The 21,757-nt window shown below is 36.5% G+C and overlaps 1 protein-coding gene across 3 annotated transcripts; it reads right to left on the reverse strand.

Annotated features, from left to right (window-relative positions):
• Positions 1 to 1,650: 1,650 nt before the first annotated feature.
• Positions 1,651 to 18,812, reverse strand: ints15 (integrator complex subunit 15). Of its 3 annotated transcripts, none has more exons than XM_051933434.1 (7): positions 18,761 to 18,812; positions 12,059 to 12,256; positions 11,285 to 11,506; positions 10,835 to 11,000; positions 9,388 to 9,906; positions 6,904 to 6,943; positions 1,651 to 3,180 (listed from the first exon to the last, which is right to left on the reverse strand). In XM_051933434.1, the coding sequence occupies exons 2-7, from the start codon at positions 12,248 to 12,250 to the stop codon at positions 2,952 to 2,954; spliced, it is 1,368 nt and encodes a 455-aa protein (XP_051789394.1). In that variant the 5' UTR covers positions 12,251 to 12,256; positions 18,761 to 18,812; the 3' UTR covers positions 1,651 to 2,951. The 3 variants fall into 3 exon arrangements, with proteins under 3 accessions (XP_051789394.1, XP_028670197.1, XP_028670196.2); XM_028814364.2 differs by lacking the exon at positions 18,761 to 18,812 and adding an exon at positions 17,038 to 17,201; XM_028814363.2 differs by lacking the exon at positions 18,761 to 18,812 and adding an exon at positions 17,140 to 17,162.
• Positions 18,813 to 21,757: the final 2,945 nt, after the last annotated feature.

Consider the following 21,757-nt stretch of genomic DNA (forward strand, 5'->3'; position numbering starts at 1 on the left):
ATAATAAACAGGAGTAATGCAGGAATTAGCTACTAAATAGCTAACTGGTATGCAGATGAGTGAGATGCATACTTACAAATAAAAAAATGTATGTTTAATTAACATGCTTATTTGCCAAAATAAGCAATGCGCATTAACTTATACAACACATGGCTTTGTTGTCTGATAAGTGGGTCAGAAAATGGATGAATCGATTTTTTCAGACTTTTCTTTTTAAATTGACTCAGTCTTTAAAAGCCACTTGTTTTGAAATAAATGACATGCCAACATGCATAATTCTACAGGATTTAAAAATAAAAGACAGAATTAGGTTACCCTTATATACAAGAAGTATTAATATACAATATATAACAAAAAAACAAGACAACAGAAGAAAGCACACAGCAGTAAGATAAAAAGCAAACCCCATATGGGTAAAAAGGGATTCCAGATTAAACAAAAGGGATACCAAATTAAACATATTACAGAGTAACTCTGTTAATACTAAAATGTTCCAAATTGCAAGTCCTTCCAAAGTTATCTAATGAAGCTGAAATGTAAATTTTATTTCTATTTTATGATTGTATTAATATTCTCTCAGATTCGCTGACCGATATCTAAATGAAAAGGTTACAAAATCGGTCACCACAAGTGAAGAGCTCATAAAAGCACCTAGGTTTAAAATAAAAAAAATAAACCACCTGTCAGAGGTCTTCATATGCAATACATTGAGGGAGTTGAATTTAAACGGAGGTGGGCAGCTCGCTTTACCAGCTAGAAGCTCCGCTTGAAGAGAAAGCACACAGCTGCAAGATAAAAAGCAAACCCCATATGGGTAAAAAGGGACACCAACTTAAACATATTACAGAGTAACTCTGTAAAATCTAAAATGTTCTAAATTGCAAGTACTACCAAAGCTCTCCAATGAAGCCAAAGTGTAAATTTTACTTCTATTTTATTTATATTATCTCAGATTCATTGTTATCTGCAGTATAAAGAACTTGCCATTTCCCAGCAATTCTGACATTAGTAAATGGGTTTGAAAACGGTTTGTTACATGGAGGTTGACTAATATGATACAGCTGCTTGTTTGGAAAGTACAACTAAAAATGGTAAAGTGCCACATACCAAGAACAAAAAAAATGTCACTGGACTATGGATGTGTTCATTTTGTTAAATCAACTATAGCTAAAATGCTGTTACATTTACAGTTTTTGGAATTTAAATGATGTTTTTCAATATTCTTCTGTATAATGGAATTAAGTTAATTTATTAGAATAAAGTCAATAGTTACAATACAATTGTCATTCATCTTGTAAAAATGATACAGTATAGGTTTAATTCTATTAATTTCACAGCTGTGAGAAATATAATGTAATTGCACTAATAGACAAGGCTTTGCAATTTGAGATCACCGTTTGTTTTTGTTTTTTTTGTATCCAATCAGAAACAAGGCCTTGCTAGAAAAGCCGATTCAGACCACCTTAAAAACTTATGTACATTTCTTAATACCTACTGAATAAGAAGATATCAAAGGAAAGATGACAAATTGTGGCAGCATCTGTAATAAACTGCACCCTAGCTGCCAGAACAATTAAAACAAGATGTTATGGCAATTTCTGTAAAGGGAATAAAGCAATGATAAAACAAATAAGAAGGCACAACAATATATTTAGTATATAAATTTATTACAATCTCCCCAGAAATGGCAAATAGAAAAAGGGGAATATGTGATCATTTTATTCACTGTCATACAATATATCTGCTGAATAAAAATAGTGATAAAATCTGCACATCATGTAGAAGCCATTTATTACCGCAATATTCAGCTCTGCACTGTATAAATTATCTGAGCACTGGATTTTCCCATGCAGACAGTCTCTTCATTTGAGAAGGGGAAAAAAATCTGAAAAAAGTTCCTTGCTAAAGTATTTTACACATACAACTGACAACATTCATTTCCTAAGACAAATGGATATTTATAATAAAAATTTATTACAGGAGTAAAAGTTCTGTAAACCTAAATAAATGCAAACTGCAATTCTTTGGTTGATGTTTTATGAAAATGAGGCCAGACACTGAGAATGCAAAATGAAAATTTTCCAGCAATTACAGAAATGTAATATTCATTTTTAAATGCATGATTTTTGCAGTGTCCTGAGAACAAACTTCTCAGGGAAAAAAAAAAAAAAGACTTAAAAGTATCAAACTTCACATTTCCTTAATCAGTTTAATGCACACTGTGATCACCAATGCTTTCTTTGTATTTCTTATAACAAATACAAACGTAACAGTTATTGTTAACGTTGACTACATTTCACCCTCATAGCATTAAAACACCTCGATCAAAACACCTTTAGTTTAAAAGCCAACCTCACCTGCTTCAATATCGAATTCTTGTCAAAACATTTAGTCTCCACTCATAAAATGAACTTGAAATTACCAAATGTACACCTGTGTCAGACCAATGTGGAAACATTTCCTCATGAATCAACATACATTCAGTGAGAAATTAATTTATACCAGACTAGGTTTTAACTATTTTAAAAATTTCCTCTGTTATCATAAATGATGCATCAAAAGCCACACATATTTAACTATGCAGTCATCCATTATCAACTGAATGTTTCTTTGAGATTTTGTCTCTCTCTTCCTTAAATGTTACTGTTTAAGGGTTAAAATAATTTGACTACTTGTTAAATTTGCCTGCTGTATAACAGCACTAATTCATACCACAAAGTTCATTATTTTGAAAGTTTAAACAATACAAATTTTAAAAATGTAAAAAATGTAACCTTCTTCAGTATTTTCAACAAAACAAATAGCAGCAATTAACAGTTTTTTTATTTACCTTCAAAGGCCATTACAGTAACAAAATGACAAGAATATGCGGTTAGCTTGCATGAACACATTTTATAATTAAATCTTCCAAAACTTCTGGAAAATTTACAGTGCCATATGTCTCAGTGCTCCTAACGGATAGGCCTATATGGAAAGGCCATACCTGGTAGGAAGGTCTGCACAGGAAGAGAAGTGCGTGTGTTGTGAGTGGGATGTACAGGGAGTGTCGAGTGTGCTGTGTGTGCAGGACGAGAAGGGTAGCCTAATGGAGGAGTATGGATATGTGGGTAAAATCCAGGAGGAAGTCCAGTATGTGGAGGAGGCTGTTGGACAGGACCAGACAGAACCAGTTGAAGTAGGCTGTTGGGGAAAAAAAAAAAAAAAAAAAAAAAAAGAGATAGTTGGTATAATTCTTCAGAGACACTGGCATATATCTTATGAGCACAACAAAATCACTTTGTATCAGGTATTAAGCTTGCCGCATATATCATGAATCAGTCTTTCACATCATTTGATTTAATGGTAATTCATTACTCCTTATAAAATGTTAAAAACATCAATCACTACCAAATACCACAAATTAGAGCTTGCATATCAGCCTACAATTTTTAATCGGGTAGTACATATACATTAGGTTGCAATTAAATATGATATTTAATGTTTTGCAATATATTATTTAAGTATTGTGGTTCAACTGTACAACATATTACAATTTATTACTCCTTTTTTATTTGACTGAACCTAAAGTTGAAATCATGCCTGTATAGTTAAAAGTGTTAAACTACCGTATTGACAATTGTTCCCAATGAAACCCGTTCTAATGGTAGAAATAGATTTCAAGTATCTCACCTGTCTCCAGAGTAAAAAATGTAGTTACTGTACAATCAATATCCCAATTAACCCTAGGTCTGGGTGATTCCTTGTGAGAGCAGCCCTTATGTTTAGAACAGCACTGTCAGATTATAACAAAAACTTTTCATATTTAAAACCTATTAATAAATGAATACCTATGTGAATGTATTCCCATTTTGGGTTACTACACCATTAATGGGCTGTTTTCACAATAAATTATTAAATTTTTATACACAAAAAAACTAAAACAACAATTGCATGCTAATTAAACATTTTGGGGGAAAAGCACAATCCGGTGATGTGCCCCTTTTCTTCCCCTCTCACTGCTGAAGCCTGACTTAACTTCAAATGTACGAGAATCAATTAAAACATACAGTGGAACCTCGGTTCACGACCATAATTCGTTCCAACCCTCTGGTCGGAAACCGAATTGGTCGTGAACCGAAGCAATTTCCCCCATAGGATTGTATGTAAATACAATTAATCCATTCCAGAGCGTACGAACTGTATGTAAATATATTTTTTAAAATATTTTTAAGCACAAATATAGTTAATTACACCATAGAATGCAGTGTAATAGTAAACTACTGTAAAAACATTGAACAACACTGACAAACACCCAGGCTCCCTGCACAGCTACACGTACAGGCTCGCTCTCAGCTGCACGCGCTCTCTCTCTCTCTCTCCAGCACGCGAGCCTGCCTGCTCTCTCTCTCATCAGCACGCGAGCCTGCCTGCTCTCTCTCTCTCTCTCATCAGCACGCGAGCCTGCCTGCTCTCTCTCTCTCTCTCTCATCAGCACACGAGCCTGCCTGCTCTCTCTCTCTCTCTCTCATCAGCACACGAGCCTGCCTGCTCTCTCTCTCTCTCTCTCTCATCAGCACACGAGCCTGCCTGCTCTCTCTCTCTCATCAGCACACGAGCCTGCCTGCTCTCTCTCTCTCTCATCAGCACACGAGCCTGCCTGCTCTCTCTCTCTCTCTCATCAGCACACGAGCCTGCCTGCTCTCTCTCTCTCTCTCATCAGCACACGAGCCTGCCTGCTCTCTCTCTCTCTCATCAGCACACGAGCCTGCCTGCTCTCTCTCTCTCTCATCAGCACACGAGCCTGCCTGCTCTCTCTCTCTCTCTCATCAGCACACGAGCCTGCCTGCTCTCTCTCATCAGCACACGAGCCTGCCTGCTCTCTCTCTCTCATCAGCACACGTGCCTGCCTGCTCTCTCTCTCTCTCTCATCAGCACACGAGCCTGCCTGCTCTCTCTCTCTCTCATCAGCACACGAGCCTGCCTGCTCTCTCTCTCTCTCTCATCAGCACACGAGCCTGCCTGCTCTCTCTCATCAGCACACGAGCCTGCCTGCTCTCTCTCTCTCTCTCATCAGCACACGTGCCTGCCTGCTCTCTCTCTCTCTCTCTCATCAGCACACGAGCCTGCCTGCTCTCTCTCTCTCTCTCATCAGCACACGAGCCTGCCTGCTCTCTCTCTCTCTCTCATCAGCACACGAGCCTGCCTGCTCTCTCTCTCTCTCTCATCAGCACACGAGCCTGCCTGCTCTCTCTCTCTCTCTCATCAGCACACGAGCCTGCCTGCTCTCTCTCTCTCTCTCATCAGCACACGAGCCTGCCTGCTCTCTCTCTCTCTCTCATCAGCACACGAGCCTGCCTGCTCTCTCTCTCTCATCAGCCCACGAGCCTGCCTGCTCTCTCTCTCTCATCAGCACACGAGCCTGCCTGCTCTCTCTCTCTCATCAGCACACGAGCCTGCCTGCTCTCTCTCTCTCTCTCATCAGCACACGAGCCTGCCTGCTCTCTCTCATCAGCACACGAGCCTGCCTGCTCTCTCTCTCTCTCTCTCTCATCAGCACACGAGCCTGCCTGCTCTCTCTCTCTCATCAGCACACGAGCCTGCCTGCTCTCTCTCTCTCTCTCATCAGCACACGAGCCTGCCTGCTCTCTCTCTCTCTCTCATCAGCACACGAGCCTGCCTGCTCTCTCTCATCAGCACACGAGCCTGCCTGCTCTCTCTCATCAGCACACGTGCCTGCCTGCTCTCTCTCTCTCTCTCGTCAGCACACGTGCCTGCCTGCTCTCTCTCTCTCTCTCATCAGCACACGTGCCTGCCTGCTCTCTCTCTCTCTCTCATCAGCACACGTGCCTGCCTGCTCTCTCTCTCTCTCTCATCAGCACACGTGCCTGCCTGCTCTCTCTCTCTCTCTCTCTCATCAGCACACGTGCCTGCCTGCTCTCTCTCTCTCTCTCTCTCATCAGCACACGTGCCTGCCTGCTCTCTCTCTCTTACATTGCAGCAGTTCATCAGTTCACGTCTGACCGAGAACAATGCAACATGTGCAGAAATCATCAGCGCGCACAAACCGAAAGGGAAACTTGCTTGTTCGTATACCAAGTGTGTGATCATGAACCCAGGCAAAAGTTTGGCGAACTTTTTGGTCGTAAACCGAGTTGTACGTGTACCGAGGCGTTCGTGAACCGAGGTTCCACTGTATGTGGATATGTGATAATCGAATTCAGCTTAGGATGCTGCTAAGCAAAACTGATAATTCTCTATATCTAATCAGAAGAAAAAGACTTTGAGAGAAGAGGCAGCCCTAGTACATTACTCTAAGGTATATGAATTTCATTTGCGAAAAAAACTTGAATTTTTCCAATTTTTGTTTCCTGTAACAATGTAAAAACCAAAACACTTCAATTAAACATGGATCAAACACTTAAAAGTTGGAATGTCTGCAGTGGGACCAACATTTGCAATGGAAATGCATATGGACTATTATTCTATACTATCCTCTCTTTTAAATCATGAATCGGCTCTAACATATTTTACTATGATACATTTGTCCTATCAACTTTCCATTGATCATGTTTCACTCCTCATTTAAATTTACACTTTTTACATCCTTCATGTTCTTTTAGTTTATGAGAAGGCATTACCATGGTATCAAAATTTCAAGTTAGAGTTTTTGTATGCATTTAAATATTTTAATACAAACTAATAATGTATTATTGAGGGTCAAAATATACAAAAAAACACCATATTTTTAATACTTTATTTCCAAGTGTAGTCATATCAATTGGAAGATACTGTAGGTGACATGTAAATTCTTATGTATAAATAATTCAATTTAGTTTGTATCATTGAATGCTCAATTGTGAAAAAAAAAACAAGCAACCAGTTAAAAAGGTCAAAGTAAAACTCTTGCAAGCTAATCATACTCACTTATTATGAGGAAGCCTGGAACACAATGATCTCAAATCCTCTGTAGAGCAAAAAAAAAAGAAAAACAGAATATATAATGCAGTGTACTGTATGTTTTCATGCCCCTTAACAGACAGCCTCTCCGCTATCTAATATATAAAATAATTTGAGCTTGACATTATATAAAACCTTAACAAAGGTGTATCCATCTTGCAAGGACTTTCTCAATAGGGCATAACTCTAACTACCAATAGAACTGCAAACCAGTCATCAATTAGTGGATCAACTTGGAATTGTACACCATGTGTGTCTACCTGCTAATGCCTCATAACTTTGACAGATACGAGGTAGCCTTAAAGAACTTTCATGACTTTTAACTGAATTTGTGAGGTCAATGCCTAAGTGGCTAAGAAGATGGATTTGAACCCCCAGATCTGTTATAATGTCAAGATTAGGTCAATGTGTGTCGTAATCTTAAAATAACTATCCTCTTAATCTTAAAGAGAAGAAAAATAAGCACACCTTACTGAGCTGCACTGTATTTTCCTTAAAACATACTTTCTTGTTCACTATTGAAGCTACAATGCTGAATTAATGATATAAAGTAGGTTTACGTTTTAGTGTAGAAAAAACAAATTGAATGGTCTAATGAAAAAGAACATTTGACATTTCATGAAACACATTTTCTGTTCATATTCTTTTTCAAACTGATGACCAAATTTAAATCCCATTTTAAAAGCACAGCCAATGAAGAAAAATAAAAAAAAAAGGCAGCAAGGTGGCTGTGACTATGGTTATTGCTATGCCCATACAGCTATAGAGGCCTGGGTTCAATTCTCTATCCAAACAAAGTCTATGAGGAACTCGCATATTCCTTCTATGTCTGCATGGATGGTCCTTTGCAATCTGGTATCTTAAAGAGATACTGTATTTAATTGTAAACTTTTATTCAACCCAGTTTGAGATTTTTTGTCAGTATATAAATTCAAACTAGCATCCCATTTAGGGTTGGTTTCTGAGTTATTCCGAGTGTTGTTGGAATAGGCTTTTACTCCCTTAAAAGCTATAATGGGAAAAGTGTCTTCAGAAAATGGAATGATGAATGAATTTGTGAATTTCCCCTTCGGATTAATAAAGTATCTATCTATCTATCTGATGGAATAACAAAACTAGAAAATAGGTGCATAATACACTGAAAAACTCAAAAAGATTAAATAATGCATTATTAATATTGCAAAAAAAAAAAAAAAAAAAAGAACACACACATGCAAATTTAGAAAGTCAGTAACTGCATCATTACCCAGAAATTAACTTCCCTTTCTTTGTCACTTGGTCTTACAAGATAAATTCTATGTAAACTTCAAACTCCCTTTCAATAATTTTCAAGAAAAATTTAAAGTATCGATCAACAGAGATGAAATACAGATCATTTTCACATTTCATAATCAAATGTACTACACATTTAATGACTACCAAAATAAGAATCGATTCCCATTCCTGATACTTGGCATAAAATATTTTGCTATAAAATATCAGCATGTTATGGTTATTTAAGAATTACAAAAACCACAAATCAATTTATGTGAAAAAATTATCTTAACGCACACCACTCAATTTCAAAACCATATTTTACATATCAAAATGAGAAATGGGATCATAAGTAATAAAAGAATCTACACCAAAGGAAACTGGTCTGTTTATAAATTTTAAAATCATTTTATATTAAATTGTCAATGATGCTATAAACAGAAATGACTTAAGATGTTGAGAAACGTCTGGATCTATATTTAATACATTTTATATACACAACCCCCTAGGAAAAAAAAAAAAGTCTCCTTATAAAAGAACAGCATTTTTTTTTACCATTTATCATAGTAAATATACAGTAAACAGCAAGTGGCCAGATTCTTTATATGGAATATTGTAAGGGAATTTTTGCAATCACTTTTTTAGAAGCAGATTATGTGAACTGCAAACCAATTAAATTCTGAATTTGAATGATTAAAACCATAATAATAAATTCAATTAATTTTATAAACTTTTCATTGCTCAGGATTAGAAACATGCTCTTTTTCCCACATTTCCTCCAAACTTCAGTTGTGATATGTGTAAACACAGACACACAACCTAAAACTATAACACTTCCAATCCAGTAGTTTACGTAAGGATCACTGATTTGGAAACTTGTCAACAACAGCTTTTTCTGAAAATAATTGCTTAAACAATTGATTACTCAAATTGCTGAAGATTTACTGTTTCTTACAACTACAGTATAAACAAGTTATTTGTTAATAGTTACTATTTAATTACCAAAACATTCAGAAGAATATACTTTTTTCCTCACAATAGTTTTTGGTGTTTGTAAATAATGGCCAAACACCGAAACTATGGCAGCACTTAAAAAATGTACATCCTAGAGGTCTTCCTACTAGTTCCTTGCATACAGATGGAAACCTTTACCAAAAACATAATGATTATGGATGGATGGATGGATGTTTAACCTACCTCTAGTACATAACAGGGCTCCTGATGCCATGGAAACTTGCAAAGCTTGTGCAAGTCTATCCAAAGAAAGTTCAGTTTCCTTTGTGACATTGAGAGGATTAAGTTCATCAATCAGTCTATTAAGTTCCTCTACAAGTTGGACCACATGATCAAACATGAGCAGTCCAAGGCGACCATACATATTCTTTTCCGTTAAATGTACCTGGAGCATCACAAATACCTGAAGAACACTCAGATGGAGTTTTGAATAAAGAGGCTGTGAATCCCTGTCCACTTCACATTCTTTTGCGAGTTTATGGACATGGCCATTTGTGAGAGTGGGTTTTCTGTTCCTTTTGTAAGCCAACGGTGACTTTACACACCAGCGTACAAGGCCAGGCAAAGGGGTTAGTTCCAAGCTTCCCAGTGGAAGACTTGCTGTTATTGGGGTGTTAAGAAATGTAACAAGAATTAATCTGGGGTCATCAAAAATCCAGGTGACAACCATCTCCAGTAGTTCATACGGAGGGATCAAGTCATCTGTAGATAAACAGAAATTGTTTGAAGAGAAACCATTAACTTATATTTACGAAATCAAAACATATTCTTTATGAATTAACAATATTTTCTACTTCTACAATGTTTACAAGAAGCAGATAAAAATGTTCAAATGTGCTCAAACTATTTACAACAAAATATTAAACAAGTTAAAGTAGGGAGACAAACATCTGGCATTGCTCATGCTAATCTGGTTAACTATGGTATATTAATCCTCTTAGTGCAAAGCTTTCATCATGATAATAGCATAAATAGGGGGAGGGGGGGTGTTGTTCTAATCTATATTGGCAGTACTTTCAAACTATTAAATAATAATTGCATGTTTACATAACCTGACACTTTCATAATAAAACTATTTTGAATTTATAACTTACTACTCTTTTTTTAATTAAATTTTCCCATTACAGGGCTGCAAAATGAAGCCTTGACCTGTCTGTACAATAACCAGCCCTGGACAGTATGCCAAATCATATCAAGAAACAGTCATCCACACAAAATAGGAATAATAATAAGTTAATTTAATATGAACGGCTGAACTAACACACCACTTTTAAAATGTAGAAGAAAACTTGGCTATTCACAGAAGATCCACTGAGACAAAGGTAGATGGTGCAAACTCCACAAAGTGACATAGCTAAGTGGCACATATACAAACTATCTGGGGAAATGTATTTAAATAATTAAATAAAATCAAACTTGGGAAGTAGAAGCATATTTGACTGCTATGTTTACATTAAGCATGTATCATGTCCTGGTGTGTTTAAAAGAAGAAACATACTATTGTCCCTAATTAATACTTAACTGGGTGAAATGCTATGACTCAAGAAATACAAATTAGTTACTATTTTATAAAACTCGTACTATACTAGTATCGGCAGGATCATTATAATGTCACACAATTTTACAGTACCTGTTGATAAGTCGTATAGTGCAGTAACAGCACTAATGAACTGACAGCAAAACCTAGAGCTGACACTGATTATTTGCTTCAGAGTCTGAACAGACCCTGGAACAAGACTGCAGTAATCGTCTACCAAGACTCTTGCAAGTCTCACACAATAGACAGCATGGGTTCTCTTTAAAAGGAGAGAAAATATTCATGTTAAAATTCATACATACACAATAAATAACAGCATTTACTTTAATTGTGAAAGAAAATCAAAGTCTTCTAGAGAATTTACACAAACAAGGATTAAGCACTCTCAGGTAAATAGGTACAGTATCTGGAAACAGATTTTAATACATTCCTTAAGCAAACAATGAAACATAATAAAACCTTATTTAGAGGGTATATGTATTACAACTAAAAATAATAAAATTAGATATTTTTTTTCTGCTTTCCTTCCTTAAACCATATTACCTGAAACCAGGAAGCAGCACATTCTAAAATGGGCACTCTGCAGACAGCCACGGCCATAGAAACCAGTTTGCCAAGCATGGCCATTCTGTTGTCATCAGACTTGTTCCCCTGGGGGCTAAACAGTGTAGAAAAGATGATCTGTCGAACTGCATCTTTGCTCTGTTCCTGGAAATAACTGCACATTATTTCCAATAACTGGAGTTCCTGTAAGGAGTTCAACCTCTTTGAGGTGGGGGAAAAATAATAGTTGAACTAGTTAAGTACAATGTTTCAGGACCTTAGATCTTATTAGATGAATTCTTGTCATTAGCATAGGTATAAGTAATACCCCCTCCCCGAAAAAAGGGAACATTAATATACGGAGAGCAGAAGGCTAAATTGTCATTTATATTATCCAGTCATGATAGATCCCTGACAATATACTTAGAATACATAACGATAGATACATATCCAAGTTAACGAGAAACTGCTACTGCTTTACTTTTACAGAGGTCAATTGAACTTGACAAAATGCAGAGTTATGGAATATGAAGAGGAAACCAACGAACGTTTAAGATACCCAATGAAAGAAATAATTTTAAGATGCACAACACAAAATAATGAAATCTGTATCATTTTCAAACTAGCAACATCCATTTACTATTGATTTGACATTTCAGAAAACCTCAACCAAATTAGATTTGCAATCTAGCTCTCTAACTCTGATCTATGATTTTAGCAAAAATGGCCTTTACAAAGAAGCTAGGTTATATTAAACATGAAAATCAACTTTACCTTTGGCTGAACACTACGTTCCTTAGGAACATGAAATATGAATTCATCCACAAGTTCAATCGTCCCTTTGTCTACAACTGGCACTGTGACATTTTGAAGCTGACTACTCAAGTAAATATCCAAGTGATAAAGAACCTCTTTTGCAGCACTGAGAGCATCTCGACGTAGGAGGGAATGGCGTATATCACTCATTGTACCCTGAAATAAAACAAAAATACAAGTGAATATAGAACATAAAAAAACTTGCAAAGTTGAACACTGTATAGTGCTTCCTACTAAATAATAATAAGCAAACAAGCATGGTTAAAGGATCAACCACGTTATCTCCTTCCAAATTCCAGGAACTTAAGTGACAAAAAATGCAGGAATGTATGAAGTGAAAATAAGAAAGCAAAATTATACAACCCTCTGGCATTGTTTATAGTGTTTTCACGCTGTCTTCTCAAGTAGATAGGGTGTCTTCCATCTTTTTTTTTTTTTTTTTTTTAACCTTCTGGCACTGCCATAAAATACTCTCCCTCCCTTTCACCTCCCTGCCAATTAGCTTTACTCAAATTCCCATGGCTACTAAGTTACAATACTCACTGGAATTCCATGAAATAAGCATACTCTCTACTCTGACACATCTTAAAAAAAAAAATCCAGGCTGCTTATGTCTGCATTAAAAAACAAAGTACATCCTCTCCTAAGTACTATGCTCTTACGACCATCTAGATATATCAAGGAGGTAGCCCTCCAAGGCATGTTTTGGTGGGTTGCTCCCAGAGAATTTATGGCTCCTAATTCTCAGTACTCCTGTATGTTCAGAACTACAATACACAGGGACTGTCCAGCTGCCAGTTTGGGTTTCCCCCAACCCTTATCCACTGTCAAACTAGCATTCCATGGTTTTGAATTATCAATAAATCACTAAAAATTTGGTTGAGACCAAAAAATAACCTAATCATAAAATTTAAAAAATGGCACCATGTAGTGCATTTTTAAAAGCATTAATGTTTTTCTGGTATGTGTCAGGAAATTACAAAATGTCAGTTTTCTGTCCAGTGTAACCCATTTCTCCTCTAAAAATGGACAGTCCTTCAACTAACACCTAGTTAATTCTGCATTGTTCCAGGACATGAGTGTGTTTCAAAAAGTTCTTGCTACACAATATTGAAGGATAGGTAATACGTATATTTTAGAAAAAAAAAATTGTCCGTGGATAGTGTTAACAAATCAGTTTCTGAAAGCTAGCACTGAACCCATCAATATTCTGACAATTACACTGCACCGGGAAAATCTTAAGAAAGATATGTAGTTTTTCAAATCATAAGTATTACCATTTTTAGGCAATTTGTGTTACTAATCTTAAATCATGGACAAAAATAAATTTCTAGTTAAAATACTTATCCTCAAATTCACACAATGGGATTAAGATTCAAAAATATGTTAAATTCAAATACTGATTTTATATTTTCACTGTAAACCAATAGTTCATACAGACTGTCCATCTTTAAAACTGCACACCATTTATAATTTACAATAACAAACATGCAAGACAAATAAATATATACTCCATCTTCCTTGTGACCCTTCTTAGTATAAAGCGGGGCTGGACAATGGAAGGCTGGGCGCGAGCTTTTCCATAGTAGATCTGTGGGGAACAGACGCCTAACTGTAGACAGAATCCCAGGGCACAGTCACATTCAATCAAACTGGGGCACTTTAGGTTCAGCTAGTCAGAAATCTTAGTTCTTGACAAAAAAACTAATAGTGAAGGTCTTAGAAGTAAACTTGATCCCTCAGCATTAAAAATCAAGGCGGAAGTAAAGCATTCAGCTGTAATCATGGACTCGGACCTAAACTTTAAATCATTAAGCTTTTTACTAGGAATCTCTACTTTTCTTTGCTTTTGTTTCCATTTTTTTCTGTGGTCATGTTTTGCGCCACCTGATTAAAGTACTGTGCAGCTGCCCTGATGTTGGAATAAATGTAGATACCCCAACTACCCACGAGACCCACTACATTGAATTTTCTAGGATGGAATGAATTAAATACATTTGTTTGGTAAAATTCCCAGTGGGGGTTTGGCAGTCTTTTGGCCTTGGAACCCCTGCAAATTTTGCTTTTTTTTTTTTCCAACATACTGTTTTAATTTTTTTCTGTCCTACCCAGCCCTATGACCGTACCATCTGACTCATCTTTAAAGACTTAAAAAAAATATACTACAAATAAGGATTCTACTTTTCTAATAATTATGTATCTATTTTATGTAAGTGTGTATTGATTTTTTTGTGTTTTTATAAATGCTTTTAAGTCAGTTAATTTTGTCCGGTGCTTCAAAACTCCCCCACATATAATATTTCATTTGACTTGTCTTGATGTCAAGTTACGAAAGATGTCAAGCTTTTTGGGGTTACTTCCTACCTTCTGTTTAGAACAGAAAAATCCCTAATTTGTAAGCAATTGCTTCACCCTATTTTGTGCAGGAAATGACACCCTTATGATAAAGAGTAAAACAACAAGTGTCTAAAGCAAAAATGATCAGAATGACTTGCATTTGCATTAACTTATTTGGTGGACGCCTTTATGCAAGGCAACTTACAACATTTATGATACAAATGGTTACATTTCTTCTGGTTTTCGAAGTGGAAAACAGGCAGTTCGAGTTACTTGCTCATGGTCACACAGTGTCAGAAATGGAATTTAAATGCACAACCTTGGGGTTTGAAGTCTAAAGCCTTAACCACTACACCACACTGCGTGCCTTAAAGTTGTGCATGCCACATCAACCGACCCCAGGGGTTAACCCCCTAATGAGACATGAGGAGTCAAGGTTAATCCTTTTCAATAAATTTTGAATAAAAATGGTGATTGGTAATATGTGGAGTGTTATATGCTATTTGAGGTTGCTGATCACAAATATGACCATATTTTTTATATTTGGATCTTTTAGTCATCTAAGAGCTAATCCCAGAAGGTTAAAAAACGACAAATTTCAAACATAAGCAAGTGGAGTATCGTTTTAGACTTCAAGGTCTGTGATTATGAATTTGATGCTATGTTTGATCCTTTACTAGGGATCTGGCCTCCTATGGACCTCTATCAGGGTGAAAACTGGCAGATATCTATTACAATCAAAAAATATTTTAGACTTTAAACATTTAAACTGAAGAACACATTTTAAAATCTCTGCTACAACTATTCTTGTTTATTATATACTTCCACCTCATGAAGTAAATCAATACATTTCTCATGAACACTCTAAATTAAGTTGGCATATGCTAATTCAGACCATCTACTTTTCTTTGCCATCTCTTCTAAATTTTTAAACACAACCACCACCTGGTCAAAGCAGTGTGCAGCTGCTTTGATGCTTGAATGAAAGCAGATACCCTAAATATCCACAAGACCCACCGCATCAGATCTTCTAGGACAAAGCCTAAAACACACAGACAAACAACTTAAGTAGAATGTCCAGTGGGGGTTTGTTAAAACACTTGCAGATTCTCTCTTTTTTTATCCAGCATCTCGGCCCCTAGAGATTTTTTTCTGTCCTTCCAGTCATCTTACCATAGCATCAAACTTATCACTAGACACTTAAAGGAAAATACTACATTTCACGACTCTGCTTTACACTAATTATAGATCTTTTTTTATACAAGTGCATATTGATTTTAGTATTTGATTTGCTAATTATTATTACTCTAATTTTAATTTGTGTTTCTTTTGTTGTAACTATTTCTTTGACATCTTTTAAAGCACTTTCAGTTACATCTTGTAGATACAAAAGTACTACAGAATTAAACGTCGTTGTTGCTCTTGATAAACTAAGATGCACCTTTTAGGGATGTCAGAAGTACACATGCAAAAATTCCAGTGGTCAACCTGTGACTTGAGCAGAGACCCCTGGAGGTGTGAGGCAACAACACTAACCACTGTGCCACCTACACTTAACAAGGTTAAGATCTGCATCAAGACCAAAACCGGAGGTTAAAAAAATCCAAAATTACTATACCACTATTAGCATTTTAGCATATTATTCAAACACTGTGTGATTTGTAAATCTTGAATATGTATGATTAAAAGATTGAGATGCTTTCAAATTGAGATAATTCCAAATATAAAAAAACTAATCTAACATTTTAAGGTATGATGATTTTTTTAGGGATGTTAGAAGTATGCAAACAAAATTCCTGCAGACACAAACACAGTGGTCAACTTGTGACTTGAGCAGAGACCCCTGCAGGTTTGAGGCTACAACACTAACCACTGTGCCACCTACACTTAAATAAACAAGGAGAAGATGATCTGCACCAAGACAAGAATTGGAGGTTAAAAAAATCAAAACTACTGTATCACTATTAGCATTTTAGCAAATTATTCAAATACTGTGAGATTTTGAAGATGTACGATTAAAATATAGAGGTTGCTTCATATTGAGATAATTACGTACATAATAAAAAGTAGGCAAGGTTAAAAAATACCAATTATGAATCAAAATACTTTAAACAATTGTGAAAATTGCATGTCTTTAAAAATACATTCCATACACTAAACTATTCACGATGAATTCGTTCACTTTGTATGATCACAACAAAAAGAATTATACACCACGAATTTTTTTTAATTACACGTGGCACGGTTGAATGTGTTTGCTTTTGCATTTTCCCCCTTAACTTACTATAAAGCAGTAACTGTAAGAGTCGCCGGGTCGAGTAAAACTATAATGTGCTAAAGCTGGAAATCAATACAGTGAAACTTTTAATTTCCCCGGGACACCAGCATTAAAATGGTAAGGAACGAACGGGTCAATGAATAACCGTGGCTTCAATGGACGGTGTGAGGAAACGCCTACGCTATCAAGCCGCGAAAAACTGCTTCAGCCTCGGGTGCCGTTAGTCTGGCAAAGCCCAAGCTTAGCGGCCTAACGAATAGCAGCAGTGTTCTGAATTATCATTTTTTCTGAAATAAAAAAAATCATTGTGGATAAGCATTACCAGTATTTCCCATATATCACCCCTGCATCTTCTGGCTTTTGGTTGTGTTAAAACAAACTAAACTCTTGGCATCCACGGCACACAATAGCTCGCCTCACTTACAGGAAGAGCGAGTTTGAATGTACGGCGGCCCTTTTGCATCAAACTGTGCGGAAAGCGACTCAGCGAGCGAGAGCGCGTGCGTGCGTATGCGCGCTCATTGGTAAGCGGGCTGACTGCAAACTGGAAGGGAGCGAAGATTTGCTCCGGTAATTCGTGCTGCCTTCTCCTCATGAACTCCATGTATCTACCTTTGCGTTTTTAAAATGCGTGTACAGACCAGAGATACTCTTTATACAGTGCATTCCCCCCCCCCCCCAATATTTGGGACAAAGATCAATTTACCCCTCAGGTCCACGTTGTCCCGTGTGTGTACCCTGCGGTGAACTGACGCCCTGCCCGGGATTTGTTCCTGCCTAGCGCCCTGTGTTGGCTGGGATTGGCTCCAGCAGACCCCCGTGCCCCTGTATTCGGATATAGCGGGTTGGACAATGACTGACTGTCTGACAATTCAGACGTGATTAAAGGTCAGCCAATCAGATTTATTTATAAAAGCACATTTAAAACAGCAAATGTTGCGCCAAAGTGCTGTACAAAGGAGCACTAAAATAAAACAGTACAATCAATCATAGAGACGCAAGTCAATAAAAATAACCAGTTAAACCACCACGAACCATTATACTCTGTGAGGGGCAGGTCATTCCAAAGCCTTCCAAAGTCTTGTTCATTGACCCATTCCAAAAGTACACATTGCAGACTTTAATTTAAGGATATTTACATGCATTTTTTGCAATGTTGATTCAATTAAGTATGCACGTGTTAATAGAGTCTGAAAAATGCAAATTTTGGAAGATCGCATTCGAAACCTTCTAGCGATTAGATAAACCGAAAATTGTATTGACTCGGATTGTTTAGACCAGGGGTTCTGAAAGTCTGAAACGTTACCCTTTCTCCAGGCCCGGTTCTGCCGGTCGTGCAAAGGGTGCATGCACGAAGGCGACCGAACATAGACACAACAAAACGCAGGCTCGGCGCGGGGTTCGTCTTCTCCCGTCGAATGTCGGTAACTTGCTTCAAAGAAAATCGGGCAAGTCAACACGTGAATTGTGGCAGCTCAAGTACGCAGCACATCAATCAAAAGTTTTTGTAGTGTTCAGTGTTTGTTTCTACAATTTGTTTTTGTTAAAAGCGCAAGTTTAAATATAATTTTGAAAGTCGTTTTACCTGTAAATTGGGAGGTAAAGTATATTAAAGTATTACATATCTAGTTAATACGGTTTGGCATGAAGGGACTGTACTAATATAAATTAACTTGGAATATTTTTCCTTAACTTTAGCGTGATGTGAAGAAATAGACTTTTGCTAAATTTTGCATTTGCGAGAATATGAGGCGACGCCTTTTTCAAGAAAATTAAGTCTATACTGTAATCGGCACTCGCTTTATATTCGGAATTTTACTGATGAATTAATTAAACTTGTCGCCGATTCGTTAAATGCGTAAGTCAAGTTTTCTTCTACCTACGAAGAATTTTTTTTTGACATTAAGGAAATTGCGAAAAAAAAAATTAATTTTAAATACACTGGTTTAGAAAACGAGTGAAGGTATTATAGGGTGAGGGGGCGGCTGAAATTAAATGGCACGATGGCGGTTTCGAGACTAGTACTTGTCTAGAACCGGGCCTACCTTTCTCTGTGCAGTTTCCTCCCTTCTTTGTATTTTAATAATGACAATTAAAATCGAGCAGAGCAGACACCCAGGCAAACAACACTGAATCATGAAAAGATACAATGACTTTAGCGTCAGATCCACTAATTAGCTAATAATGGATTAATTAAACAATTAGAACACCTGGAAAAATAGAATGAAAATCAAGATGAAAACTCTATTAAAAAGAAAAAAATTAATTATTCCCATATAACTGCTCAGTATATGTTAATCTTTTTTGTGTTTTTTTTTTATCAACATTATTTTTCTAATTTCTATATTGATCCCAAAACACAGAATCTGGGAAAACAGTACATTTAATTAGCCCAGCAGTACAATTAAAAACAGAAGCTGGTTGGAACAAAAACCTGCAGCCACTGTGGGTCCCTAGTACAGAGTCTGAGATTCTCTGGTTTAGACAATTTAGCCACTTAAGTCTTGGCCTCAGTCTTTCATGACCCCACTGTAGTGAGTATGCTGCCAAAATCAGCAGCACCAGTTTAGGGTGATTGGCTAACAGTGAGACAGGGGTCTAAGAAGTCAAAATTTAGTCTGTAGGCACCCAGGTCAATAGTTTGGACCCAGAATAGATACTCAACATTTATTTATTTATTTATTTTTACTTATTTAGATTTTTAAAATATACTTTATTGTTTGTTGTTGTTTTTCTTTTTTCTACAGAAATGTATTTATTGGCAGTCAGTCATTTATTTTCAAACCTACTCTTAGTCCTGAACAAGGTTAAAGGGGTCTGCTGGAGCCTAACCAAGTTATCATAGGGTGAAAGGCAGGAACAAATGCTGAACAGGGTGCCAGTCCATCACAACGTGAACACAGACACACCCACATACTACGCAGTAGGTCCAATTTAAAATCTCCAATTCACCTGAAATTGCATGTCTTTAGATAGATAGATAGATAGATAGATAGATAGATAGATAGATAGATAGATAGATAGATACTTTATTAATCCCAATGGGAAATTCACTGTATTTAGACTGTAGGAGGAAACTGCAGTATCTGGAGGTAACCCATGCAGACATGTAAACTCCACTAATCTCCACACAGGGATGACCCGGGACATGAACCCTGATCTTCTTACCGTGATGCTGTTTTTATTGTGTTTTATTTACATAATCTGTTTTTCACATGATTAAAATAAAAAAAATTGTATTTATTAAATTCACCCATCCATCCATCCATTTTCCAACCCGCTGAATCTGAACACAGGGTTATCCCAGCCAACACAGGGCACAAGGCAGGAACCAATCCCGGGCAGGGTGCCAACCCACTGCAGTAAATTCACCCTGTTGACCTTATTAATTTAGACTTTGCACTAAAATAATTGTAATAATTTTTACCGTGTTGGGACTTTGGGGTGGGTGAGCTGGAGGGCCTTGTGGAGTTTTTTGCCTAGTGCTCCCCAAGTCCCTGGAATTGCCTCTGGACCCAAGAAGAGGATTAATTATTTCCATAATAACAGTGGAACTATACATAAACAAATAATATTGGCCATATGATAAACATCAGTGAATGCTTTCTTTAAATGACATATTACTCAGATTATGAGAACTGCATATTTTCACTGAAGGAATATAGAAAAAGTTAGACCTCTATTTACTTTACAAGACACTGAAAAATTCATTCACACTTTTGTTTTTAGTCGACAAGATTAATGTAATGCACTCCTAACAGTAGTGCCTAAGAAAGACATCAATTGGTTGCAATCGCCAAAATCATAACTAGAAAAAGAAAATCTGAGCACATCTCACCAGTTATAGTGGTTTCCTGTGTCATTCAGAATTGACTTTAAAATATTACTAAGGGTTTATAAAGTGTTAAATAATCTTGCTCTGTCCTATATTTTAGAATCCTTGTTCACCTACACTCCAAATCGTAACCTTAGATCTTCAATTGGTGGTCTGCTTATAATTCTAAGAGACAAGCTTAAATGAAGTGGTGAGGTGGCCTTTTGCTGGAATACTTAACCATCTAACCATCAGAAATTCATCAGGCTAATACTGTGGAACATTTAAAAAAACTGGTAAAAACCCTTTGCTTTAATTTGGCTTTTTTGTAGCTACATTTTATTTGTATTTCTAACAGATTATATAGGCATAAAATTATTTTATTCATCAGGGATTTGCAATCTTAGTTCATCTATACTTTTCTCTGCTGACTTTTCTGGGTCTTCTGTGGTGGACATCAGCGCCACCACCAATTGATCAAGACTCTATTCAACCACCTGTGATGATGGAATGAAGGCAGGTGCCCCTGCTGTCCATGAGACCGACTTCATTGAATTATATCAAGTGAAGCCTGAAAATAAACTGGACTGATTTATGAACATTTATGTTTGTTTGAATGCCCAGTGGGGGCTGGGTGGTTTTTTGGCCTTTGGAACCCCTGCAGATTTTGTCTTTTTCTCCAGCCTAACTGGAGTTTCTTTTTTTGTTTTGTTTTTTTCTGTTCTCCCAGCCCTTTGATTTTACTTTGTTTTGCTACTTATTCTTTAATATTCTTGCCTTACCTTAATTGTTTTTCTGTTCTTGTAACCTTTTCTTTGTCATCTTGTAAAGAAATCTGAGCTACATTGTTGTATGAAAATGTGCTATATAAATAAATGTTGTTGTTGTTCTTCCATTCAGGTCAATTTCTCACATGAATGTTACAAAAAGAGACAAGTGTGAACAAACATATTGTTAATAAAACAATAATTGTCATACAAAACAGGGAATAGATTCCTGAGGTATATCACTGCCAGTGTAAATACTTAGTGTTAATCTTTAGTAAAGATTAGAAAAACAAATTCTTTATAATAGGTGAGTGTAAAACTGGTGGAAAATCAGATGAGATGAGATAATGGGTGCAGTACATGAATAAGAGGATATATGGAAGGACAGTATGAAAATCTGCTTAACTTATTCATTTCATTTGTGGCATTGGACAATAAATAAACAGGTAAAATATAATTCA

This window comes from Erpetoichthys calabaricus, chromosome 11 (genome assembly GCF_900747795.2).
Source record: "Erpetoichthys calabaricus chromosome 11, fErpCal1.3, whole genome shotgun sequence".
Classification (NCBI taxonomy): Eukaryota; Metazoa; Chordata; class Cladistia; order Polypteriformes; family Polypteridae; genus Erpetoichthys; species Erpetoichthys calabaricus.

Excerpts from the sequence above, each read along its gene's own strand:
- ints15 (XM_051933434.1), bottom strand. The coding sequence starts at position 12,250 with ATGAGTGATATACGCCATTCCCTCCTACGTCGAGATGCTCTCAGTGCT. Across the intron at positions 11,507-12,058 it reads AACGTAGTGTTCAGCCAAAG|AGGTTGAACTCCTTACAGGA; the intron begins GTAAAGTTGATT and ends CCCACCTCAAAG. Across the intron at positions 6,944-9,387 it reads AGCCCTGTTATGTACTAGAG|AGGATTTGAGATCATTGTGT; the intron begins GTAGGTTAAACA and ends TTTGCTCTACAG.